Below are 27,297 nucleotides of genomic sequence, written 5' to 3'. Positions count from 1 at the left end.
GTGGGTGGCTTTGATGGGGGATTGTGCTTTCCATGGGCTCGAATAACGGTTTTACACTATATAGGCTTAGAACTCTTTCATTATTCTCCTACCTATGATGATAGCCTTGAGAGGCTATTTCAGCTTCGCCTTGACGTGTAGGTGAGCTCACGGGGCTCAAACCGGGAGTGTTGCTAACACTGACCCTAACAAGCGTAGTGCTTCGCAGAATCTACCACAGGATCGGAAACGCGACCCACTGAGAATATCCGGCGAGATACTCAGAGGGTTGTGTCTATGGGTTAATTCACTCGTCGAGCCCTTCGTCGCAAGCGGCGGATTCGGCGAGGACGGTGACCGGTGCTTGTGGTACCTAAAAGCACCGTTAATAGATCGGGAGGATCCGTAATAACGTGTTTAGGGCGACGTTGACCCTAGAACCCGTCGGCCGATCTAAGCAATGTAATTGAAAACCAATGTTTGTTTGTCCTATTAATTGGTAAGCTTGTGTTGGTGTTCTAGAGAATGTCTCTGTCTTAGTAAAGTTAAGTTTAGTAAGTTAAGTTAAGTAAGTAAGTTAAGTTAAGTAAGTAAGTTAAGTAAGTAAAGTTTTGCGGTAGGCAGCGGCTTGGCTCTGCCCTTGGCATTCCTGAAGTCCATGGGCGACGGTAACCACTCACCATCAGGTGGGCCGTATGCTCGTCTGCCTACAAAGGCAATAAATAAATAAAAGTTAAATATGACGCTCTGGTAGTTTTAAAAATATTTTGCTATGAAAATATCGTTGATTTTTAATCAATTCGCGATAGTCAACGTAGAGCATGACCGACTTGCATTAGTAATAACTAAAAAAGCTTACAAATGGAAATTAGAATGTTCATATTACTACTACAGAAAAAATTGAAGAGTCATCACAATATTTATTATTTAAAAATTGCTGTTAAGTGCTGTTGAGAATTAAAAAAAGCAGAGTCGAACACAATCAATCAACAAACCATACATTTGTACATGTCAATTGGGCAATAGTCGGAGAGATTTTAAATTAAAATGTCGAATTTTTGCATTAGGATGAAGTTGTCATAGCTTTGAGACATAGATTTAGTGTGGTAAATTGTTAATACCTAGTTTATGTTTTTTTTTTTTAATTGCTTAGATGGGTGGACGAGCTCACAGCCCACCTGGTGTTAACTGGTTACTGGAGCCCATGGACATCCAGAACGTAAATGCGCCACCCACCTTGAGATATAAGTTGTAAGGTCTCAAGTATAGTTACAACGGTGTATTACTGCTTCACGGCAGAAATAGGCAGGGTGGTGGTACCCACCCGCGCGGACTCGCAAGAGGTCCTACCATCAGTAAGTAATTAATTAATTATTTGTTTTCGTAATTGATCCGTGTCATGTTTCGCGATTACTAATTTAACAATTATTCTGAAAATAGATTCAATTGTTTATTTTTTATTGCTTTGTGGGGAATTAGGTCAAACAAGCTGACTCTATTTTTATTTACTGCCTAGATGGTTGGAGGAGCTCACATCCCACCCGGTGTTAGAACCCATAGACATCTACTACGTTAATGCCGCCACCCACCTTGAAATATAAGTTCTAACAGGCAGGGCGGTGGAACCTACCCGTGCGAACTGAAGAGGTCCGAAACTGAGAGGTGTTAAGTAGATACGGAAGAAAAGTTTGTTTTGTCCATATGAATAGAGAAAGAAATAGAAAAAGAAAATTTTAGCGATGCACCGGTGTTCGAATCCCGCAGGCGGGTACCAATTTTTCTATTGAAATACGTACCTAACAATTGTTCACGATTAACTTCCACGGTAAAGGAATAACATCGTGTAATAAAAATCAAACCCGCAAAGTTATAATTTGCGTAATTATTGGTGGTAGGACCTCTTGTGAGTCCGCGCGGGTGGGTACCACTACACTGCCTATTTCTGCCGTGAAGCAGTAATGCGTTTCGGTTTGAAGGGTGGGGCAGCCGTTGTAACTATACTTGAGACCTTAGAACTTATAACACCATAACTTATAACACCAGGTGGGCTGTGAGCTCGTCCACCCATATAAGCAATAAAAAAAATAAAAAGTTAGAGAAATAAATGCGTCACTTAATTGTAGCAAAGAGCAAATAATAGTTTTAAGTGCATTCCAACTAACAGATAAAAACTCCGATTTCATTTCTTTGTTGAGATTAGACATGTTACTATCACGAAAATTACAATTTAAATATTATATCAACACACAGGTATGTTTATGTACCAACACTTGTAATATGGCCTCTTTCGACCAATGAGTTTACAACGTGAACCAAAGAATTTTTACGACCGTAAAATAATTCTATTACCAAAAGGTCCCATGTATTTACGAGTCACTAAATAAATACATATTTATTCATTTGTTTAGTAGAAGCTTATTAAGATTAAACAGCTTTATACATATATGTATATCAATCAATGCTCATTATTAAACTATTAATAAAATAGATTCGCTTGTTTGAACAATTTGATATTTTAATCAAACTTGATTATGATTTATTATAAAATATACAAACTTTATTCTAAACGAAAGCATTGTATACAAATTTACTAGATTAAGATTGAATATCTGATTTTCATTATTAGAATGAAAAATAGCTTTTTACGTAAATAACACATATTTTAAAATTAGAAAGCATATCAATATTTTAAAGATTTTCTGTCTTCTTTTTCACTCAATCTTTGTACAATTTCATAAAACCAATCCTAAGAACCTTTGGATTGTACATGTTATCTATACTAATATTATCTATACTTCTATATCTATACTTCTATACTAATATTATAAAGAGGAAAGATTTGTTTGTTTGTTTGTTGGTTTTTTTTTTTTTTTTTTTTTTTTTTTTTTTTTTTATTTTTATTTTTTTTATTGCTTAGCTGTGTGGACGAGCTCACAGCCCACCCGATGCTAAGTGGTTACTGGAGCCCATAGACATCTACAACGTAAATACGCCACACACCTTGAGATATAGTTCTAAGGTCTCAGTATAGTCACAACGGCTGCCCCACCCTTCAAACCGAAACGCATTACTGCTTCACGGCAGAAATAGGCGGGGCGGTGGTACCTACCCGTGCGGACTCACAAGAGGTCCTACCACCAGTAATTACGCAAATTATAATTTTGCGGGTTTCATTTTTATTACACGATGTTATTCCTTCACCGTGGAAGTCAATCGTGAACATTTGTTGAGTACGTATTTCATTAGAAAAATTGGTACCCTCCTGCGGGATTCGAACACCGGTGCATCGCTTCAACACGAATGCACCGGACGTCTTATCCGTTAGGCCACGACGACCACAAAACCACGTTTGTTTGTTTGTTTCGAATAGGCTCCGAAACTACTGGACCGATTTGAAAAATTCTTTTTCCATTAGAAGCCGACATTGTCCCTGATGAACATAGGCTACTTTTTTTTTACTTTTTTTCATATATTTTTTTTGGTTTCATGTGTGTTTTAATGTTTCTGAAGCGAAGCGAGGGCGGGTCGCTAGTTCAATAATAATTTTGTTCTATGCTTTAAGCTGTCCAATAATAAAAGTTACGTTACTCTTAAAAGCTGTTCTTGTCAGCTCAAGATAAGAAAACCTATTTCACTAAAGGTTAACGGTAATTAATATTCATGTTTTTTTGACTACGACGAAAGTTATTATCTTTAAATTATTCAAGGATTTTGTTTTTTGTAACAAAATGTATTCTAAAGGCGTGTACATATTTGACTTTGACGTACTATATTAAAAGTCAAAGCAGAAGCAACTTGAGAGAGAGTGAGAGAGGGAAGAGAGAGAGAGAGAGAGAGAGAGAGAGAAAGAGAACCTTCTACCTAATAACTTAGTGAGGTGCTAGCTAGACTGTGACCGTCGGATAAATATGAAATGATATGTTGGTGAAGGAGTTGGTATGGATTTATCAGGGCGGGGATACATAATTAATTAATTAAAAAAAGGGGCAAGGGAAGGAAAACGTCGCCCTAAGCACGTCATTACTGGTTCTTCCGATCCATTAACGGTACTTTTAGGTACCTCAAGCACCGGTAACTGTCCTCGCCGAACCCGACGCTTGCGACGAAGGGCTCGACGAGCGAACTAACCCATAGATACAGCCCACTGAGTTTCTCGCCGGATCTTCTCAGTGGGTCGCGTTTCCGATCCGGTGGTAGATTCTGCGAAGCTCTGTTCTTGCTAGAGCCAGTGTTAGCAACACCTCCGGTCTCAGCCCCGAAAGCTCACCTACACGCTAGGGTAACGCTAATATAGTCTTTCAAGGCTATCAGCAAAGGTAGTAAAAAATAAGGAAGCAAAAATGTTGGGAAGCACTGACCTAAATGATGTGTCAGCCACAATAGAATATTATTGATGGCACATCTAGAGTGTAAGTAAGTAAGCGTTTAAAATCTATTTGGCTTTTGAACTCCTTAGTTCAGCTATAATTTATTATAATTTATTATATAATTATATTAAAAACTAACGGATGATTTGCCTAAAGCCACCATCGCCCAAAACATGTCTTGTCGGATCCTCCGAATCCACTCTCGGTGCTTTTAGGCTCTTCAAGCACCGGTCACCGTCCTCGTCGACTCCAACCTACTGGGTTTCTCGCCGGATCTTCTCAGTTAGTTGCGATTCCGATCCGGTATTAGATTCAGCGTAGTACTGCTCTTGCTTGGGCTAGTATCAGCAATTCTCTCAGGTTGAGCCCGTGAGCTCACCTGCCGATTCGAACATCTTTAAGCTACCAACGATTAGGTGGGGGAAAAAGGATGATTTGCATAGCGAGTAAACAATATAATACGCAGTACCAATTGGTACCGCTCGCAATTTACGTATTATGATCTAATACTTCTGATCTCTTGTAACTTCATCATGTGTAGGTATAATTTATCCGAAAATTACAAAATAATTACATAATCGATATACGTGTATTCATAAATGTTTAAGTTTATAAAAAAAAAGGTGATTTTAAAGTTAGTTATAAGATATTTCCTGTACGAACGTGAGGTCAACATCATGTTAACTGGACCCTTTAATTGGATCATTAGCATCACTGATTTTGAATAAATTCATTCTTAGGTCACGAATTTGCGTACACACATTTTATTTCGAAAACAAGTCATGTTAATTTTAGTAATCTGTGGGTTTGATTAATCAAAATTAAAAGCGATTTGCCTTGTTTAATGGGATTTTATTTGTTTATCGATTACATTAAAAACGAATTTGAAATCAACTAAGCAGTTTTATGAAACAAGTCTTATTCGGTGTTTAATGTATATTCTCAACTCAAACAGTCTCAATTTAAAATCTATTTTTGAATTTATCCTTTTAAATTCAAATTAAGAACGTTTTACTGAAAAACTTCAGAAGAACGAAGGTACCTATAAATAGTTCCCGAAGGATTCTCAAATCAAACCACTTACCAGTTGCCATAGATAATAAACTTTATAATTCTTCCCATAGTTAACTTACTTACTTTCATAACCTACCATACCTACCATACCTATCATATCTACAATACCTACCATAATAATACCTACCGGTAGGCAGCGGCTTAGCTCTGCTCCTGGCATTGCTGAAGTCCATGGGCGACGGTAACCACTTACCATCAGGTGGGCCGTACGCTCGTCCGCCTACAAAGGCAATCAAAAAAAATACAATTAATATTTAAGCCACTATATCGATGAAAAAATCAGTCGTGTGTTCCGGTTTCAGAGATAGTCGCTTTAAATTCAATCAAGACTTATACCTTACTATACAATACCTTAAGTATGTTTCAAAATGGCGGCATTGACGCTGTGATTATGAGCTCAGATATTCACGACACACATAATATAAAAACTTTTTTGGAACTAATTTTTGATTTTTTTTGAAAGATACCGACAATGATTTAATTTAGTTACGTCAATCATATATCGTTACTGTAAGTGTAGTTACATAAGTGTCATATTTTTTAATTCATATTTAACGATGTTTTAATCAAATACTTTTCAAATGCGTTTAATAAAAAATGTTGTTAAAAGGCAGCCATTACAGTCGACATTTTGGGTTCTCGACTGTCTTAATATTATTAGTATTATAAATTAACATATTTTTTTTATAAAACTAAAACATTTTATTGCTAAGTTTTACATTTACATTCAAAACGAGCAGACTAAAACGCTTAGTAAAATTTTTAATGTAATGAAAATGTGGCTTTAAGTAGCATCAGACTGAACATTTTTAAAAGTTTTTAGACGAGCAAAACGATCTGTCGGGCTTTAATCGTTCGGAATTCATATTCATAGAAACTTAGATTTGAAAGTCGTTTTTGCCCATATGACTCTTTTGTTTGGGGGGAAGGAAATCGCCTAATTTCAGCTATGTGCAATATTCATGAGCATGCAATTTTTTTTGGGCCGTTGGCCGAGCCTCTTACGATGTCTAAGCCTAGGGTGCGCACGGGGTATGTGGGACTGGTTCGCAGATGTTGAGAGCAGACCTCGGTCCCAATGGATGGAATTTGCCTATCCCCTAAAAGACGCTAGCGGCCGCCGGTCCGGCGTGGGGGGGACGGCTGGATGGATGTAATATGCTCTGTGTAAACCCTGTCCCGCCGTCTCAATAGCTCCGACTGGGTTCCCGCCCGGTCCAAGGTAGGGTGCCGGCTGTGAGCGGCAGGAGTTTTTAGTGAGGTTCGACTCCCACATACCCCACCTACGGTGCGGGTGGGGATCCGGCGATTTTCTCCTGTGGAAAAAAAACCCTCTAAAAGACACCCCTGCACTCTCGCACTCGCCCAAGCGTCCGATCCCCCCGTGGTCAGAGCCCGGGTAGGGTAAGGGGGTTGACGCGGTCAAAACTGGAACCAGATCCCGGCGATCGCACGCAGGGTGGACTGGGGGCCCTTCCATGCCCTGCGTCAGTCTCTCACGCAACCCGTGGTCAAGCACGTACTGTGTTCCGCGCTTTATTCAGGTATTGGCATGATTTTGCCTCGAACTTCCTACCCCACCCAATCCCACTCTCCAAAAAATAATAATAATATGACAGTTAAAAAAAGGAAAAGGGTTTTGTCGGCGATGCCCCATTCCACATTTAATGTGGATTTCAGCAATGTAAGGGGCCTACATAGTAACCTCGACGCCGTACACCACCATCTTGAGACGGCGCAGCCTGCCCTCCTTTTTCTGACGGAGACACAGATATCTGCTCCGGATGACACTTCGTACCTTGAATACCCCGGCTACGTATTGGAGCACAACTTCCTGCGTAAAGCCGGGGTGTGTGTATTCGTCCGGGCTGATGTCTGTTGTCGCCGTCTACGAGGCCTCGAACAACGGGACCTGTCCATCTTGTGGCTGCGCGTAGATCACGGGGGTTGTACCCGAGTCTACGCGTGCCTGTACAGGTCCCACAGCAGTGATGCAGGTTCAGCTCTGATAGAGCATGTGCAAGAGTGGACTAACCGCGTACTTGAGCAGTACCCATCTGCGGAGGTGGTGGTTCTTGGAGACTTTAACGCTCACCACCAAGAGTGGTTGGGGTCCAGAACCACTGACCTCCCGGGTCGGGCTGCCTACGATTTCGCCCTGGCCTACGGCTTCTCCCAGCTGGTGACACAGCCCACCCGTGTCCCAGATATTGAGGGGCACGAGCCCTCTCTGTTGGACCTTCTGCTGACCACCGATCCGGCCGCATACAGTGTGGTGGTCGACGCTCCACTTGGGTCGTCTGATCACTGCCTTATCCGTGCTGCGGTACCGATCTCTCGTCCTGGTCGTTGAATGACGACCGGCTATCGAAGAGTTTGGCGGTATATGTCAACAGATTGGGATGGGTTGCGTGAATTTTACGCATCCTACCCATGGGGGCGGCTCTGCTTTTCCTCTGGTGATCCTGACGTCTGTGCGGATCGACTTAAAAACGTGGTGCTTCTGGGGATGGAACTGTTCATTCCTTCTTCCGAGGTGCCCGTCGGGGGTCGCAGTGGACCCTGGTATAATAATGCCAGTCGGGACGCTGCACACCTCAAGCGGTCCGCATACGCGGCATGGAATGATGCCAGGAGACGCCAGGATCCTAATACCTCTGAGGAAAGGCGGAAATTTAACGCCGCTTCTAAGTCCTATCAGAGGGCTATTGCCAGGGCGAAGTCGGAGCACGTTGCCAGAATTGGCGAGCGACTGAAGAGCTATCCCGCCGGGAGCCATGCTTTCTGGTCGCTCGCTAAGGCTGCAGAAGGTAACTTCTGCAGGTCTAGTCTCCCACCACTACTCAAGTCCGATGACAGTCTGGCCCATAGTGCGAAAGAGAAGGCTGACCTTCTGGTCAAACTCTTCGCCTCGAACTCGACTGTGGACGACGGGGGTGCCACACCACCGAACATCCCCCGGTGTGACAGTTCCCTGCCGGAGATCTGCTTTACACAGTGTGCAGTCAGGCGGGAACTCCGACTCCTGGACGTCCATAAGTCGAGTGGGCCGGACGGCATCCCTGCTGTGGTTCTGAAAAGGTGCGCCCCTGAGCTGACGCCTGCGCTAACACGTTTGTATCGCCTCACTTATTGCACTAACAGGGTTCCGTCTTCATGGAAGAACGCCCACGTCCACCCTATCCCCAAGAAGGGTGACCGGTCGGACCCATCGAGCTATCGCGATAACTTCCTTGCTTTCCAAGGTGATGGAGCGAATTATAAATATACAACTCCTGAAGTATCTTGAAGATCGTCAGCTGATCAGTGACCGACAGTACGGTTTCCGTCACGGTCGCTCAGCTGGCGATCTTCTTGTATACCTTACTCACAGGTGGACTGAAGCCTTGGAGAGCAAGGGCGAGGCTCTTGCTGTGAGCCTTGATATCGCGAAGGCCTTCGACAGGGTCTGGCATAGGGCACTTCTGTCGAAGCACCCATCTTACGGAATCCCCGAGGGTCTCTGCAAGTGGATCGCTAGCTTTTTGGATGGGCGGAGCATCACGGTCGTTGTAGACGGTGACTGTTCTGATACCATGACCATTAACGCTGGCGTTCCACAAGGTTCGGTGCTCTCCCCCACGCTTTTCATCCTGTATATCAATGACATGCTGTCTATTGATGGCATGCATTGCTATGCGGATTACAGCACGGGGGATGCGCGATATATCGGCCATCAGAGTCTCTCTCGAAGCGTGGTGCAAGAGAGACAATCAAAACTTGTGTCTGAAGTGGAGAACTCTCTGGGGCGAGTCTCCGAATGGGGTGAATTGAACTTGGTTCAATTCAACCCGTTAAAGACACAAGTTTGCGCGTTCACTGCGAAAAAGGACCCCTTTGTCATGGCGCCGCAATTCCAAGGAGTATCCCTGCAACCTTCCGAGAGTATTGGGATACTTGGGGTCGGCATTTCGAGCGATGTCCAGTTTCGGAGTCATTTGGAAGGCAAAGCCAAGTTGGCGTCCAAAATGCTGGGAGTCCTCAACAGAGCGAAGCGGTACTTCACGCCTGGACAAAGGCTTCTGCTTTATAAAGCACAAGTCCGGCCTCGCGTGGAGTACTGCTCCCATCTCTGGGCCGGGGCTCCCAAATACCAGCTTCTTCCATTTGACTCCATACAGAGGAGGGCCATTCGGATTGTCGATAATCCCGGTCTCACGGATCGTTTGGAGCCTCTGGGTCTGCGGAGGGACTTCGGTTCTCTCTGTATTTTATACCGTATGTTCCATGGGGAGTGCTCTGAGGAATTGTTCGAGATGATACAGGCATCTCGTTTTTACCATCGCACCGCCCGCCATCGGAGTAGAGTTCATCCGTACTACCTGGAGCCACTGCGGTCATCCACAGTGCGTTTCCAGAGATATTTTTTGCCACGTACCATCCGGCTATGGAATGAGCTTTCCTCCACAGTGTTTCCCGAGCGCTATGACATGTCCTTCTTCAAACGAGGCTTGTGGAGAGTATTAAGCGGTAGGCAGTGGCTTGGCTCTGCCCCTGGCATTGCTGAAGTCCATGGGCAACGGTAACCACTCACCATGAGGTGGGCCGTATGCTCGTCTGCATACAAGGGCAATAAAAAAAAATTAAAAAAAAAGAGAGGACCCAAGGACGCCCGGCCGACGGAGCCTTCGAGGTGAAGAACGAAGGCTCTAGAACGTCAACCGTCTCGGTGCGGTAGCCCGTCACGTCTCCAAGACGGTGCCGCTGGTGTCCCGGAATACCCTGCTGAACCAGAACCAGCCTGCCAGGATGGGACGCTATACACTGCCAACCGGTTGCTCTTTTTCACGACGGTAGTGTTGTTAGTCCTCGGCAGCGCGCTAGCGTGCTGACCCCCTCAGGTCGCCCCATGACCTTTATCGAGGAGTTCATGAGCATACCATGCGGGCGTAGTAGTTGTTTTATTACTTTGACCAGTGGATGAACTCATAGTTCACCTGCTCTAGGTATTCTTTGGAGACTCCAACATTCTTATCATTATGACTGGTTCCTAAGCAAATTTTCATTTAAAAAGAAGTAATCATGCTTCCTATTAAAACGATGTTATTCTCTTCCACCTTCTTCTTAATATTTTAGTAATGGTTGCGTTTCACTTAAGGAAACTAGCTTAGATGTTTTATATTCGTCCCACGTCTTAAATTATGTTGATAATTCACTAAAGTTCAAACGGAGTCTTCCAGCAACTTAATATATTAAGATTTAACTTAAAATACTTCTGTTTAAGATTTAATTATTAGTTTTTAGTATAAAATTCTTTGTTAAGTTCTATTTTTATTATACAGGTTGTTTTGGTACTGTTCTAAAGCAGAAAGACACGTGATAGCTTAGATCAGGGCTGTCGAACATTACGGATCAAATTACGACTGAATTAGCGGCAAAAAAGTTCTAGTAATTGAATCTTATAAAACCTTGTTCATTGAAAAAAAATACTGTATAATAAATAATAAATAAATAGTAGAATCTAATATTTTTACCTAAGATCATATTACTAATTTGCAGCGCCCTATTTTTACGTTTTGGGCCGCACAAATTTGAGAAGCAAGCCGCGATTTGGACTGGCTCAACTGCCTTCGTATTATATTGGCTTAAGGAATATTATCATACGTATAACTTCATCCATGACTTTGGTCATCAAGATCGAACGTCAATATTTCTATACCCGATCTTTTTTTGCTGGTAGTCGCAGAGGCTATTCTAGCTACGCGCGGCAAGGGTAGATGAGCTCACGGGCCCAACCTGAGAGAATTTGCTTTTATATATTATATATATTTTGTATTATTGTTCTACTCATCAAAGCTAGTCTAGTAACTACTTAGTCCTTTGTTTGTTTGTTTTTGACGCTAGGGAATTCGTTTCCGGCTACCACTTCAGGCGGGTAACAGACCGGGCTATGTCGGACTCTGGCACCTCCAGAGAAGAAGAGGAAGACCGAGGTCCTCCTCTTCTTCCAATTCCTGCCGGGAGACTACGCCTTGAGCGCCAGGCGCTGCGCAGCGTCAGCCAGGAAAGATCCGCTCCGCAAAACCGACAACCCACTAAACCACATCGAGCTCCATCACTCCAACTCCACGAAACCTAAGTTCCACATAGTGCGTACCCAAAATCCGCCTTCGCCGGTACCCGTCCTGATAATAGGATGGGATTTTATTATCGGGAAAATCCCACAGGACGTAGTCTCGGAGGGACTTTCGAAGTCGTCGTGGCCTAAAGGATAAGACGTCCGGTGTATTCGTATCTAGCGATGTATCGGTGTTCGAATCCCGCAGGCGGGTACCAATTTTTCTAATAAAATACGTACTTAACAAATGTTCACGATTGACTTCCACGGTGAAGGTATAACATTGTGTAATAAAAATCAAACCGGAAAAACTATAATTTGCGTAATTACTCGTGGTAGGACCTCTTGTGAGTCCGCACAGGTAGGTACCACCACCCTGCCTATTTCTGCCATGAAGCAGTAATGCGTTTCGGCTTGAAGGGTTGGGCAGCCGTTGTAACTATACTTGAGACTTTAGAACTTATGTCTCAAGATGGGTGGCGCATTTACGTTGTAGATGTCTATGGGCTCCAGTAACCACTTAACACCTGGTGGGCTGTGAGCTCGTCCACCCATCTAAACAATAAAAACAATCCAGATCTTCACTGTATTTTCCTGTCTGTACTACGATATACAGCAGGCGGCGCGCGAGACGAAGAGGCGTCATAATATTATAAGATCTATATGATTTTCCATATATTTAAAAAGGAAAATATTACTAATTCGTCACCGAAGCTATCCGTCTTAGATGCTTTAAATTTGGTATAGTAGGCGCTGAATAAAAATAGATTACCATATTCAGATTTTTCACCTACGGTTGCTTACGTGAAAACGACGTATACGCATAGTAAAAGCCGCATCCAACCATACCAATGCCGCATCCATGCGAACTAGCTCCTTGTGGCGCCAATATCTACCCGCCACTGAGCGGCCGGCGCGGCTGGTTGAGGCGATCGTTGTACTTACCTCGCTTCTGTGGCAATCTACCCTGTTTATACATTTGAAGAAAATAATATTTATAGTTTTTGTTAAATAATTGTCATAGCACCGCATGTTGTTACTATAAATTATTGTCATGTACATTTTAATGTTCTCATTTAAGTGAATTTATGTAATTCTTTTGAGAATAAAGAATATCTTTAACCCGAAAAGCTGCCAAAAGCGTTGCTATAGGACTGGTTCCATCTTGTTCCGGGAAAATGCAGTGTTTCATTCAAATGTCAAATTTAACGCTTGCAAAGTGTTTCATTCAAATGTCAAATGTAACGCTGGTGATTTCACGTGCAGCTAATAATGAAAAGACTTCGGTAATACAATTTTTTTTATTTGATTACAAACAAAGTTTAAAGTTGTTTCTTAAAATGTATTTCCTTCGGTTTAATGTGAAATTTTTAATAGCAAGCACACTCCATTATTTTAACTGTCAGTGCAATGACATTTTCTTCCCCTACTAATGCCTAATGAAAGAGGCTTTAACGATGTAAATTTTATTTTCATATATTTAGCGATTCTTTTCAAATAAACATGTTTTTATTATTGATTTTTTTTGTACGTCACAAATATTTATGCACGTAAAAAAATAAAGAAATGTTAAATTAATAATTCGAATTTAGAATGAACAGTAATAAGATGAACTTAAGTCACGGCATATATTTCGTAGAGTCGCTCTGAAGCTTTTATTGTTTTTGATAAAGAACGACAATTTCATTCGTAAAAATTTAACTTTGGGTAACTTAATTTAATGATAACATAAATAAATAAGATATTATTTTTTCTACATAATTTTTTCATTGAGGTAAGACACACATGAACTACAAGCTCTACAATTGTTATCTTCTATTAATATTAGTGTTAGCATAACTGGCTTTTATTAGTTAATTATTATATTTATTCGTAAAATACCTAACATTAATCGACATCTACCCTGAGTCGCAGTTTCAACTATGTTGCCTGACGACTTCTTTCTTAAGTCTTAACCTTCGACCAATAATAGAACTATTGCATCAAATATCACCTATTCTTGAACAGGGAATGCATGGGGTAGTGTTGTTATTTTATAACGTTATTTTTGTTTGTAGATTTCCTAGTAACCTCTTTTCGCTGTGCAGAATGGATATAATATATTGTCGCGAAAGAAAGAGAAAAAAATTTAATAAAACCCTTATAAAAATTTTAGAATAATCCTTCAATGGTGATGGCAAATCAATACAAAAAGGTATGATAAAAACTTTATATGTGTACATATTTTAAGCGCTTAGGTTGAAAAGGATTTGCTTTCTCGGGGAAACGAACATAGCCATAAAATAAGCCTAATTAAGCTGATTATAGAAAAATTCATTGATGTAAGATTACATTATATTTGGAAAAAAGAAACCGCTCATATAAAAATGACTTCTAAAAGACAGCTTTATAACAAGCTGAATCTGTTTAAAGGTAATTAAACCTACATTACTGTTTTAATTACTTCTGTATAAAGAATACATGGAAAACTGTTTCTTGTTTCATTTAATTTTTTTTGACTTTATTAAATTTTATTTTTTATTACCTATTTGTCGCAATAGCGGCAATGTAAAAAAATATTACCTACAATTTTTTTGAATCGGTCAAAAATAGTTGCCACCATACAAAACAAACCTAAAACAAATATATCGGCTTATTGCTCATTAACTGCAAAAAATCACTAAATACGTTTTTATCTATAATGGGCTCATTTTTGTATCCTCTACAAAATGCAAAAACACACTAATTTCTAGCTGGCCAATTTTGGTCGTTACGTCTTTGGCAGAAAATTGATAATTGCAACTTTGGATGTCAGGCGTTTACAAAGATTCACTAAGCAGCACTAGTTAATTTTATTAAATGGATAATTATTGGAAAACAGCATACATTAGATTACAGAACACATTTTCAGCATGAAATTAATTTTATCAAAACAAGTATAGTATAATATAGCTTAAAATTGTATTTCGATAAAATTCATTATTTACATTTAATTAGTTTTTGTAATGAATCATTTCAGCACAAATGCACAATAAGTAATCATAATGATTTTTATCGATATTAATATAGTATAAATCATAATATTGAGATTTCCATAAAATCATTTATTCTTTTTCATTATTTTTTCATTTTGTTAATGGCATAATTTTAATAAGTTAACATCGATTAAAATAACATAGTAAATTCTTGCAGGCCATGTGATTCCTCGATTGTAGTTTAGTGAATTATATAGGGTTTGGTGAAATGCGACAAAACAGCTTGTCTAGGGAACACGGGGCATAGGACGAACCCGACGAACCCGGGTGAGGGTGGGTTTGCGCGGGACGAAAGAGTACTGCTTCGCTCGGTCAGCTTGCGGCGAGATACGTTGATTACCACGCCTGTTATAGAAGTTAATGATTTCTGACAAAATGTTGCGAAATCAATATTTCAAACAAGGACGAGAAAGCAAATGTTGGAGCAATTGAAATTCCGAACAACCTTCGCACAACCTAGCAAGCAAACACCTGACCTACAATAGCATCATTATTTCCACGGGTGTAAAATACGTTAAATGATACACTGGAGAACGGGCAACATCGTTATCTGAGAATCATACCAGTGGACTACGATTGCCAACTTGTATTTACTGACAGGAAGGTTGGTTTTATTAAGGTTGGCTTATGGCAAGCCCGTACGAGTTGGTACCATCATCGAAGCGAAGCAGCCGTGCGGTTTGGTTTGAAGCGTAGAGCAGCCGTTATACGGAACAATTTAGATTTAGATTTCGGATCTCAAGATGGGTGGTGGCATTCACGTTGAGATCTCTATGTGCTGCAGTCATCACTTTAACACCAGACAGGCTTTTTTATATTTTTTTAGGATTGAAGGATTAATGATGGCCCAGAGGTTTTTCCAGTTTCACCAGGACATGTGGGCTAGCAAAGGCTCAGTCAGGAGGGGTGGGAGTTGCGAACAGCTGTCCGAGCGCCTAACACGCCTAATAACGAAGACCTAACAACTCAAGAGCAGTTGCTTCGCGAATGAATCTACTACCGGATCGGAAATTGCGACCCGCCGAGAAGATCCGGTGAGAAACTCAGCGAGCTGATGCAAAAGCGTAATCAGTTTCTGTTATGCTTAACGCTATACTTAGTTTAAGTTACCCACCTTGAGGTGATTGAACATAAGTATTTAGAATTGGGCCACACACATATGGAGGTCGATAGTATGCATAGTGCTATCGAGATTCAAATGCGTTTTATGCCATTTTTTTCTATGATAGACCTCTGTGATATTTTAAGATTGGCTAGATCGAACAGAAAGCTAAACAAGAAAAAAACAGCAAAGAAGCCGTATGAACCTATTGTAATGAGCCACTCTGATAACTTGGAGCTAAAAGAGTTGAGAAACAAATTAATGTTTAATAAGTCAAGTGACTCGGTAGGACAGAAGCTACAGTGGTTGAAGGTTAAATGCTTCAAGTTTGGAAAAACCGGCCTAACATTATTCAATATAGGTATCCAGTATATCCGTTTCCAATTTTAAAGACCTAGCCTGCAGAGCTACACCATTGGTATAATAATATACCTGATAAAGCAGGTCCAAATTATCTTCCTGAAGAAGAAACCTCTGATACAGATTTTTTTTAACCTAGATTTTCTTATTTGTTTTATGTTTTTTTGTGGTGTTTAAGCTCAGTTCCTAATTTTCATTAAGAAATATATGATTGATTGATTAACTAAAAGAGAGAAGATTTTTTATTTATTTATTATTATTTTAGTTTATGAAGTCGTCGTGGACTAAAGGATAAGACGTCCGGTGCATTCGTATCTAGCGATGCACCGGTGTTCGAATCCCGCTGGCGGGTACCAATTTTCTATTGAAATACGTACTCAACGATTCACGATTGAGTTCCACGGTGAAGGAATAACATCATGTAATAAAAATCAAACCCGAGAAATTATAAATTGCGTAATTACTGGAGGTAGGACCTCATTTGAGTCCGCACGGGTCTATTCCCGCCTATTTCTGCCGTGAAGCAGTAATGCGTTTCGGCTTGAAGGATGGGGCAGCGGTGGTAACCATACTGATATCTTAGAACTTATATCTCAAGGTGGGTGGCGCATTTACGTTGTAGATGTCCATGGGCTCTAGTAACCACTTAACACCAGGTGGGCTGTGAGCTCGTACACCCATCTGAGCAATAAAATAAAAAAAAAATGTTATGAAAAACTTTTGAGACTGCGAAGTTGTCGCGAGTACTTTGCAATATTGGCTATTGCAAGTTCTTACGTCAACTGTTAAGAAAGAATTGTTTTGAATTGTTATGTTATTATTCATTTTTGTTTATTTCAGTTAGGTTTGATAAGAATTTTGTTGTTTTATTTTAATTTAAGAAATAATTAATTCACATATCAAACCAACTTACAGTAGCTAGAAGTCATTAACTTTTAGTTTTGGTTTATAAATCTATACCATAATAATATTATAAAGAGGAAAGATTTGTTTGTTTGTTTGTTTCGAATAGGCTCCGAAACTACTGGACCGATTTGAAAAATTCTTTTTCCATTAGAAGCCGACATTGTCCCTGATGAACATAGGCTACTTTTTTAAATTTTTTTTAATTTTTTTTTTTGGTTTCATGTGTGTTTTAATGTTTCCGAAGCGAAGCGAGGGCGGGTCGCTAGTAATATATAATGCTATATGACTACCGACTCTCATTTGTTTTAATTAATATATATATTAAGCAAATCCAAAACATTATATTTTTCTCACTTTAATTAAGGATAATATGGGCTAATCAACATAACCACCAACTAATTCCAACTAAAATGCCGTTTTCCCAAAATAATGAATATGTCACATAATGACTTCTTGCAATAAGCCGACGATATTCTGCAACTCTACTTCTTTCAATACTTACTGTGTTCTGAGCATTGAAATGTAATACCAAGAATTACATCTAGTAGTTCCACAATACAATAAGCACGAAATTGTAAAAAAAGTGTTTTTAACCTTTTAACTTATGTATCCATTTTAGAATGAATATTTCATGATGAATTTTTATTTTCAAGCGACATTTTAAATTTATTCCATAATATCCTTCCTCTGACGAAAGGACCTAAATAAATATATTTCGCAATGGTAATTAAACTTTATGTTTAAGCATTAAGGTTTATAATAAACTGAAGTGGTTAACATTATTAAACTTTTTTCTAAGAAAAGAAGATGTTTTCGTGTCTGCAAACGTGGCCACTCGAGCGTCTTATTTTTGTTCCTGATCCTTAATCTAGTATTATTATTGATCGAAGGTCTTAACCATACAATCGTTTGTGCTTGCGTTAACGTGGAAGATGTTCTCGAACCCAAGAACTCGGACAAAATGCGCTGGCCTTGAACCTTCAGGATTTGCGCTCAGCCATAATATTCAATACGAATATATAGGGCATTGACGCAGCGATAAATTAATACAGCATCTTCTTTTTTTTTGCAAACTTTTTTTTTATTCTCCTTCCCAGATTCAGTTAATCTGGGAAATAAAAAAAATAACGAAATCACCAAAAATTTTAACTATAAAAAAAATTATGTTTGAACAAAATAAAAGCAATATAAACCGAAGAAATCATTATTCTATTAAAAATACATCAAAATAATCGATTATTAAAAACTACTGTTGCAAATCTCGTTTTGACGGCTTCATTCATTTTGTTAAGTCAACAGTTTTTACCGCGTTTGAAATTATGTTAGAAACAATTATGATGATACATGCCGATTTTGAAATTCGAATAGATTAATTAGTATAATAGTGGCTATTAACTAATTTTAATAAAGTTTAAAATACTCGATTCACTTCTGACAATCATTTCACTAACGACGGTAACATGTTAGAATACATTACCAGACTATTTGACATTAGTGTATAATTGGTGAGGACTTCAAAAAACTAGAACTTATTTGTACGATGCTGCAACAACGTGACATTTTAAATAAAACAGTTTAACAATATCCTTTTAAGTCAGAACAGGCAGTCAATGCATTCAGAAAGATTAAATCTATTGAAGTAATACATACTATTGTGATCATTGAGAACAGTCAGTGCCTCGTATCAAACAGTGAACTCTGTGTTTTTAAAATGGCGAATAATGAGAAAAGGGACATCGGTCGGACCAGAGTCGTGCTGTCACAGGTATGAGATATTTTTTTTGTTTATATGCTTACCCTTCAAATGTATGTTCAACTTTGATTCATAACACTTCGCTTATTATCACTACATAGTATAAAACAAAGTCGCTTTCTCTGTCCCTATATCCCTATGTATGCGTAAATCTTTAAAACTACGCAACGGATTTTGATGCGGTTTTTTTTAATAGATAGAGTGATTAAAGAGGAAGGTTTATATGTATAATAACATTCATTAAATAGTGGAGAGATCAATAATAAATTACTGTTTCCGAAGCGAAGCGAGGGCGGGTTGCTAGTTTCTACTTATATAACAGATTGCGGCCGAGTTTTATAAACCGAGTGTCAGAACACTATACTCCTGAACTTGAACTGTACACGCCTATAATAGAATCATCAATCTCTGCTCGTGGGCGTCTAAGGTTAGGAACCGGAGAATGGGCGATTTTTTATGAGTATTATATCAGCATTCTGCGATTGCTAGTCTACTAGTGATAGAGCAGTATTATGATCGCACATAGGTGGGTGCAATTCTGCTTATTTCTGATGGGAAGTAGTCATGCGTTGTAGGAAAGAAATCGAAAGGATATCTGTGTGGTAGATTGACGCAAGGCCGGGTCCTGGTATGCTGATGTCCATTAGCTCACTTAGACACTCATCGTGGGTGACGTGCGATCGTCTTCTTTCTAAAAACACGGTATAATGTCTATAGGTAAATACTTAATACCAGATAGGCTGCGTGTCTGACTAAATAGTTTTTTTTTAGAATATTGTAATTTCTTTAAATTATACTATTTTATAATGAACAAAATTTCTACTGTCGTACGGGGTCTGGGTCTATTTTTGATTTTCTCGTAATATTTCTTATTACGAGAAAATCTAAAATGATAGCATTAGAATGTGAACCGTGAAATTTTTAAAACAATTCGTTACCAATCTTCCAATTTTATTAACAATTTGTTGATGATTGCCAATTGCTATAAGTATAGGTATTCATTATTACATGTAATATGTTCCCTGCATAATAATTTGTATAATAATGTGTTCTTAATAAAATATATATTCCAACATTCCTTTTGTTCGTAAAACATTTCGACCGACATATGAGTCGTCTATTATCAAAGGTGGCAATCTGTGCATTTGGACAAAAAAATGTTATTGATATGTCAATACAGATTGATTTGAATCGTCTCCTTCAAAGAATACGGTTCAAAGCTTGCATTAAATAATGGTTAATACTTAACCTGTTATTTATCTAAGATGTCGTTCAGAAGAGTTTTGTGACTGCCAATGGAATACAAAGTCAATAATTCGTTTTTCTGATTTACCAATAATTGTCCAAAAGTCACATTGCCGGCTTTGATAATAGTCGACTCATATAAGAGCACAGTTAAAAATCGAAAATTTACTATTTTTTCGATTGTCCACATAACGTTGCGCAACACTTACGAAATTGACCAAATCAAGACATCAAACAACGGTCCGGCAATTATTAAACAAGTTCGTGTGTGTATAATGTAATGGTTGCGTGGGCCAGCCTATTTTTTGTTAAGATTTTAGTTTTGTAATAACGATAAAATTTCCATGGTTCAAGTTCATTGTTGCTGTGTGTGAATTGGAGAGTCTATTACTTTTTAATACTTGTAATCTTTTTCTTTTTTTTTAGTTTTTTGTTAAACTTTTTGTAATTATTTCTACACGTTGACGGATTTAAGCATTCGCCGCCAGCCAACTAAAGACGATGCCGAGTAAATAATGGATAAATATGGATAAATATTCCAATTCCCTTATTGGATAAATGCAGGCATAAAACGTAATCAAACATACATAAGTAATATACATAAAAGCAACCCACATAATCACCACGTGATATATTTGACAAATCATTTGCATCTCGCTCATAAATCGTTTTAGACTAGTTTGACGCTTTTTTTTTGGACTAATTAAATTATAATGCCATAATTACATCTACGGAAACGGAATTTTTCCGTTCAAAAAGATACGTTGGAGTCGTAAAGTTAGTCATGATTTACGACATCGAAAGCTATAATATTTGGTGAGGCCTTAAGTTTCCTTTTGATGTTCTATGTTGTTGTTCACCGCACCTCGTAACTCTACTGTTTAAGATTTTATAGCAAACGATTATGATGGACCGATGACCTATTGAGGTTTGCGAGGATACGCTGGATGCATCAGCGCGGGACCGATTTTTTTGGCGAAGCTTGGGAAAGGCCTATATCCAGCAGTGGACGTCTATGGGCTGATAGAATAGAATAGATTAATTTTTGAAATTGTATATACCTATAATGGAAGCGAGCGTTATCATCTTTTCTTTCGTAAATCTGTCTCTCTAGTTTAAAGAAGCGGCACGCACGAGAACCCTCTCATGGTGGCAGCCCGTAGCTACGTTCCCGATCCTGCGTACAGAATGGAAAGCAGCCGATGTCGCCTAAAACACGTCATTTCGGATCCTCCCGATCCACTAACGGTGCTTTTAGGTACCCCAAGCACCCGTCATCGTACTCCTCAAGCCTGTCGCTTGCGACGAAGGGCTTGGCGAGTGAATTAACCCACAGACACAGCCCACTGAGTTTCTCGCCGGAACTTCTCAGTGGGTCGCGTTTCCGATCCTGTGGTAGATTCTGCGAAGCACGGCTCTTCCTAGAGTTCGTGTTAGCAACATCGTCAGGTTTGAGCTCCGTGAGCTCACCTACTAGTTAAAGGTTGAAATAAATAGCCTCTCAAGGCTCAGCTTAGGTAGGAAAAAAAAGAGGTGGATCAGCCATTATAAAGTGCAGTAGAGACTAGTAACTAACGTATCGAGGTCATTAACTTTGTGATATCTTTTGACCTTGGCAATCATTTGACATGTTAATCTTTAGACGCCCAGACAAGAATGGGTTTGAAATGTTAATTGTGTTGATACAACGTAAAAATATTCCAAGTATCGTAATGTATCGAAATGATGATTCATGTCACTGAAATCATTGTCCAACAAAATCTGACCTACATTCTTTGAACTGGACCTTGGTGTACTCTATAGTTTTAATTGACCAATAAAATAATACCATTGATGTTTGGATAAAGTAACTGAAAGTACTTTATTGAACAGAATAAATATACATAGCAGAATAAATTCGGTGCTTCGGATTCTATCGAATCACTTAATAACACAATTTTTAAAATAAATACATAATTAATAAAATAAATGCCAAAAAATATATCAAATAAAATTAAAAGATTAATCTCGTTTTGGATTCCGCCACGCTCAAGTGATATAATGGTGGATATTGCAGCTTATTTAAATGCGTATTTTTTTATATATCGATTATGTTGGCTGGTAAAAGAGTTGTTATTGAAACTATATCATGTGCAAGATAAAGTGATTGATTTGCATTTATTGTTTCAATAAACTTTGAATAGGGACATTAACGTTATAAATGACCAAACAATAATATTACAATCATTTTAATAATATAAATGTTTTGATCATAATTTGTCAACAAATATGAATCTGTCAGCATGATGATTGATTGTTACCGCACTATATAAAAAGGCAATAGAGTTAGTTACGAATTATCTGCGTTCGAACAGATCTGCCAAAATCCATGCCAGTAGCCAGAAAAAACGCTAACACTTAAATTTCTCGCCGGATCTTGCCAGTGAGTCGCGATTCCGATTCGATGGTAGCACTGCTCTAGCTAGGGCAGATGCTAGCTAAGTCTCCGAGGTCCACCCGGGTCTCAGAGCCCTGTGAGCTTGCTTGCACATTCGGTGAAGCTAGCCTAACCCCTTGAGGTAGAGGTTAACTAGCAGTAGGTAGACAAAAAAGTAGACACTAAAGAAATTTAGTGAAAATAAGTAAATTGTTACAGACTTTTGTTTTACATTCGTTGTATATTACCAAATTTAAATATTTTGACACACATTAACACTAATCATACCAACACTTACTGGTACCTATTTCTACCATAGCGGGTAGATTACGGTATACGACATGTATTACTCAAAATAAACAAAACAAAACAAAAACCAAAAATAGTATTATAACTGTAGATTAATTGGTAAGAAAAAGTCATGAAGTCAAATGTTCAAAAGCAATAAGATAATACGTGCATTTTCAAAGCAAAAGTTCAAAATGGGTCATTTGACCCGTTATGGTATGTTTAGTGTTAATAGCGCTTTAACGTGAGACACACAGACATGAGGTCTAATAATATCTAAATCAGAATAACAAAGCTACTACTTATTCAACGAAAATGTAATTTTTATGTTGTTAATGAAACTTCAAGACGCGTCTATTATTTAATCTATCATCACTATTGTTATCCTATTATAAACTATCATCATTACTATTGAAACTATCATAAAACTTGTTACATAAATTATATAATAAAAAGATATTAATCATAAAATATTTAAAATATAAATTAATAGTCAAATTAATATAAAATGCATTTATTAGATATTTATTCGAAATCTGGGCTGCTTTTGATATTTTTTATCATTACATTTTAATGCGAAAAGACATTCAGAAATAGAATGCAACCGGATCAGAAAAATATTTGTTTTGAGGTATGTGGAAAAAGAGTAAAACGAATGTCGCGTTAAAAATGTTTGCTTTTTATAAATGACGTACCATGATAATGAGGTATGTAGTTTTATTGCCAGCCACAACCATACATTGCAGATTGTTTTTTACCTCGACTGGTTCCTAAATAGATGTTGCAAGGTATGTTTGGGGGAGATTTTTTTTTTATTGCTTATATAGTTGGACGATCTCACAGCCCACCTGGTGTTAAGTGGTTACTGGAGCCCATAGACATATACAACGTAAATACTGCCACCCACCCTGAAACATGAGTTCTAAGGTCTCAGTATTGTTACAACGACTGCCCCACCCTTCAAACCGAAACGCATTACTGATTTACGGCAGAAATAGGCGGGGCGGTGGTACTTACCCGTGCGGACTCACGCGAAGTCCTACCACCAGTAAAAAAAATATGGCGGTAGGGAGAAATGATCCTTAAAATGAATCGTGAATCCGCCCTTGAAGCTACTCGAATAAGTGAAAATGTTCCAGAATGTTCTTGATGATACTAAAACTTTATGAAATCAGAGTGATACATGAATGAAAATTTTAATAAATTCTTACTAATTAAGTTAATTTAAGTCAATAAATTGATACGAGCTAATTTGTTTAATAATGAATGAAACCAAGACATATGAAGGTATGTGGGCTTATCTGAAAGAGTTTTGTTGATTTTTGTAACTTTAAATAAAGAAAGATGAGTACATACTGTGATAATATAATAATGAAATGATGTTTTAAATTACAAAGTTTATAATTACAGGGTTGTTATAACCAGGAACCCGTATAAAGTAAGGTAAAAAGTAATTTCAAACTTTGATAATCAGTGTTTTGCCGGTTCATATAATTCCATTTCATTTTCCATTCTTCCGTTTTTGGAAGAGTTAATAGAAAATACCTAAAAATTTTTTCAATGGATATAGCATTGACCTCAACGAATTCAGACTTTGAATCGATATATTTGAGTGCAATACAGTTTACGCATTTCCTTGGTCTGAAACTTTGATGTAATTGGGACTCCACTACCGGAACTTTTTCATATATTTTTGCTAAGCACGACCGTGCTAAAATATTTGAGTAGCTTCAAAAGGTCATTTCTAAATCGAGAATCAATTAATATATACTGTTTCTATATCTTCTAAGCATTTTATAGATCGCCTTCGTGGACGAGAGAGTGATTTTAAGTTTTATTTTTTATTTTATTTTATTGCTTAGATGGGTGGAAGAGCTCACAGCCCACCTGATGGAGCCCATAGACATCTACAACGTAAATGCGCCACCCAACTTGAGATATCAGTTCTAAGATCTCAGTATAGTTACAAGGGCTGCCCCATCCTTCAAACCGAAACGCATTACTGCTTCACACCTGCTGCGTCAGGATACACCCTACTGTCATTAAATGCCGATTGGCGCTAGAAATTATTGGCTCGAGCAATTCCTTCTCACTTCCTTCAATACCAAGAGGGCCGAAATTTCGAGTGCCATTATAGACATTAAGAACATAAGTAATCATATTTAAATGAAAGCAGATTGTGGTTGTAAGGCGTCTTGTGAGCCCGCAGGGGTGGATACCACCACCCTGCTATTTCTACCGTGAAGCTGTAATGCGATTCGGATTGAACTTAGAACTCGCGTCTCGAGATAGGCGGAGGCTTTGACATGATTAATGTCTATGAGCTCCGATGACTACTTAACACCAGATGGGCCTTGGGCTCTTTCATCCATTTTAGCAATAAAAGAAATTACTAGAATTTAAATTATTAGTATAGAGTTAGAAATTATTCCGTGAGATCCTCTGGCTATGCTCCATTAATGTAATTCAAAATTAGCTCCTTTAAATTAGAAAATATATTTTTTAATTTAATTAAGAATCAACTGTTATATTGCTTTGTCAGATGGGATTGTAAAAATAATTAATGTATTTCAGGCGGTAGCATGTCTGGCATTAGATTTCTTGCTAATTGGCCTGGGTATGTCTATCAGCTTCGTAACCATGGTGGTACCGGAGGTACTCTACGCGAAGGAAGGAGTATCATTGGATGAAAATCAAGCTTCTTGGTTTGGTGAGTAAACTTTAATTTTGAAGTTTTTTTTTATTGTTTGGAAGGGTTTTGTAGGCATGTGTGCTTGATTTTAAGTGGCTACCGGAACTCATAAGCAGTTAGGGAGCGTCTATGGCGTTATGAGTGAGACGTTCGAACGATTAAGCCAGGGTTCGTTCGTAGAGCAGGTACCAACTTTCCTAAATAACTAATTAGCATAAGCTATTAATTCGCGTGTCACCTGTTGTACATAAAACAACATTAAATTTTTATGTTATACAGAATGTAGGAGTTTGTAATATTTTCATCGGTTTTCGCGTGTAGTAGATATAATTAAAACTACTTTTACAGTTTAATCACGGACGTCCGTGACCACGAAAACTGTAAAGTGTTCGAAACATCGATAATACTAGGCTGCACTAAAAGTATCGGGAATGGAATATTTCCACTGTTCCTGTCATATTAAAATCTTTTTAATTGAAAACTCCTTGGTTTTAAAAATCGAATACCATTTATTTATTTTAAAAAAGATTCTCGGTCTTGTCACGAGGTTTTGTCAAACTTGTTTAGTCGTTGAGAAAATGGAATTGACTCGAGAAAATTCAAGAGCGATGATTTATTATGACTTTCGAAGTGGTTTAACACAAAAACAGTGTGTTGACCGGATGATTTCTGCATTTGGTGATGAAGCCCCATCCAAAACGACAATTTATCGCTGGTTTGCTGAGTTTCAACGTGGACGTGTCAAGCTCAGTGATGATCCCCGTCAAGGTCGTCCAAAAACTGCAGTCACTCAAGAAAACGTTGATGCTGTGCGTAAGCTGATTGAGGAAGATCGACATGTGACATACCGCGAAATTCAGGCAACTTTAGACATTGGCATGAGTCAAATACAAATAATCTTATTAGGTGTAAAAAAGTTGTTTTCCCGATGGATACCGCATTCGCTCTGTGAAGAGCAAAAAGCGGCTCGTGTTACTTGGTGCGTCAGAACTCTCGAAAGATTCCACGCAGGATCCTCAAATGCTGTATACAACATTGTATCAGGTGACAAATCCTCGATATACGCGTACGAACCCGAAACAAAAAACCAGTCACGAGTTTGGGTGTTCGAAAATGAGTTAAAGCAAACAAAAATTGTTCGTTCACGGAGTGTTGCAAAAAAAATGGTGGCCACGTTTGTCTCCAAAACCGGCCATGTTACGACTATTCCTTTTGAGGGACAAAGAACGGTTAATGCAGAATGGTATGCTAGAATTTGTTTGCCATAGGTCGTTTCTGAACTCCGTAAAGATAACTGCAACCGCCGCATCATCCTCCATCACGACAATGCGAGTTCTCACACCGCGCACAGAATAAAAGAGTTTTTAGAGCAAGAAAACATAGAATTATTAGACCATCCGCCGTACAGCCCCGACCTAAGCCCTAATGATTTCTATACTTTCCCTAAAATAAAGAATAAATTGCGTGGACAGAGATTTTCATCACCTGAAGAAGCTGTGGACGCCTACAAAACGGCCATTTTGGAGACCCCAACTTCCGAATGGAATGGTTGCTTCAATGATAGGTTCCATCGTATGGAAAAATGTGTCAAATTTCGCGGAGAATACTTCGAAAAGCAATAAATACATTTTTAAATAGTAATGTTGTGTCACTTCGTTAATTCCCGAAATTTTCAGTGCCGCCCTCGTAACACTGACTGACTCGTTGGGGCGGTAGTTAGCGCCCCAGACTTTTGCGTTAAGGGTCGTGGGTTCGATTCCCAGATCGGGCAAACATTCGTATGATGAATAATAGGTTTGTTTATCCTTTGTCTGGGTGTTTATTATCTGCTACTGCTATTACCGGTGCGTGTTGGTACTATGGTATAATACCGGGAATCCTAATTTGGGCTGGATGACCGTGCGTGATTTGTTTCTAGCTATTTAAAACAATATAAATATGACAATAACAGTATATATAATATGTACTGTGTATTTTTATTTAAAGTACTAGCTGTCCCGGCAG

The 27,297-nt window shown here is 38.7% G+C and overlaps 1 protein-coding gene across 2 annotated transcripts in view; it reads left to right on the top strand.

Annotated features, from left to right (window-relative positions):
• The window catches only part of LOC114251418 (facilitated trehalose transporter Tret1), a 60,929-nt gene that overhangs the window by 1,063 nt on the left and 32,569 nt on the right, over window positions 1–27,297 (top strand). The window contains exons 2-3 of one of the 2 annotated variants that reach the window (XM_089728539.1): window positions 18,494–18,664; window positions 25,176–25,311. In XM_089728539.1, the coding sequence (XP_089584665.1) occupies window positions 18,611–18,664; window positions 25,176–25,311 (190 nt within the window). In that variant the 5' untranslated portion in view covers window positions 18,494–18,610. Of the gene's footprint in view, window positions 1–18,324; window positions 18,665–25,175; window positions 25,312–27,297 lie in introns of those variants that run through there. The other variant, XM_028185669.2, reaches the window with a different exon arrangement.

The sequence above is a fragment of the Bombyx mandarina genome, chromosome 07, assembly GCF_030267445.1.
Source record: "Bombyx mandarina strain Sakado chromosome 07, ASM3026744v2".
In the NCBI taxonomy this organism is placed as follows: Eukaryota; Metazoa; Arthropoda; class Insecta; order Lepidoptera; family Bombycidae; genus Bombyx; species Bombyx mandarina.
This window is presented reverse-complemented; position numbering and strand designations above follow the sequence as displayed.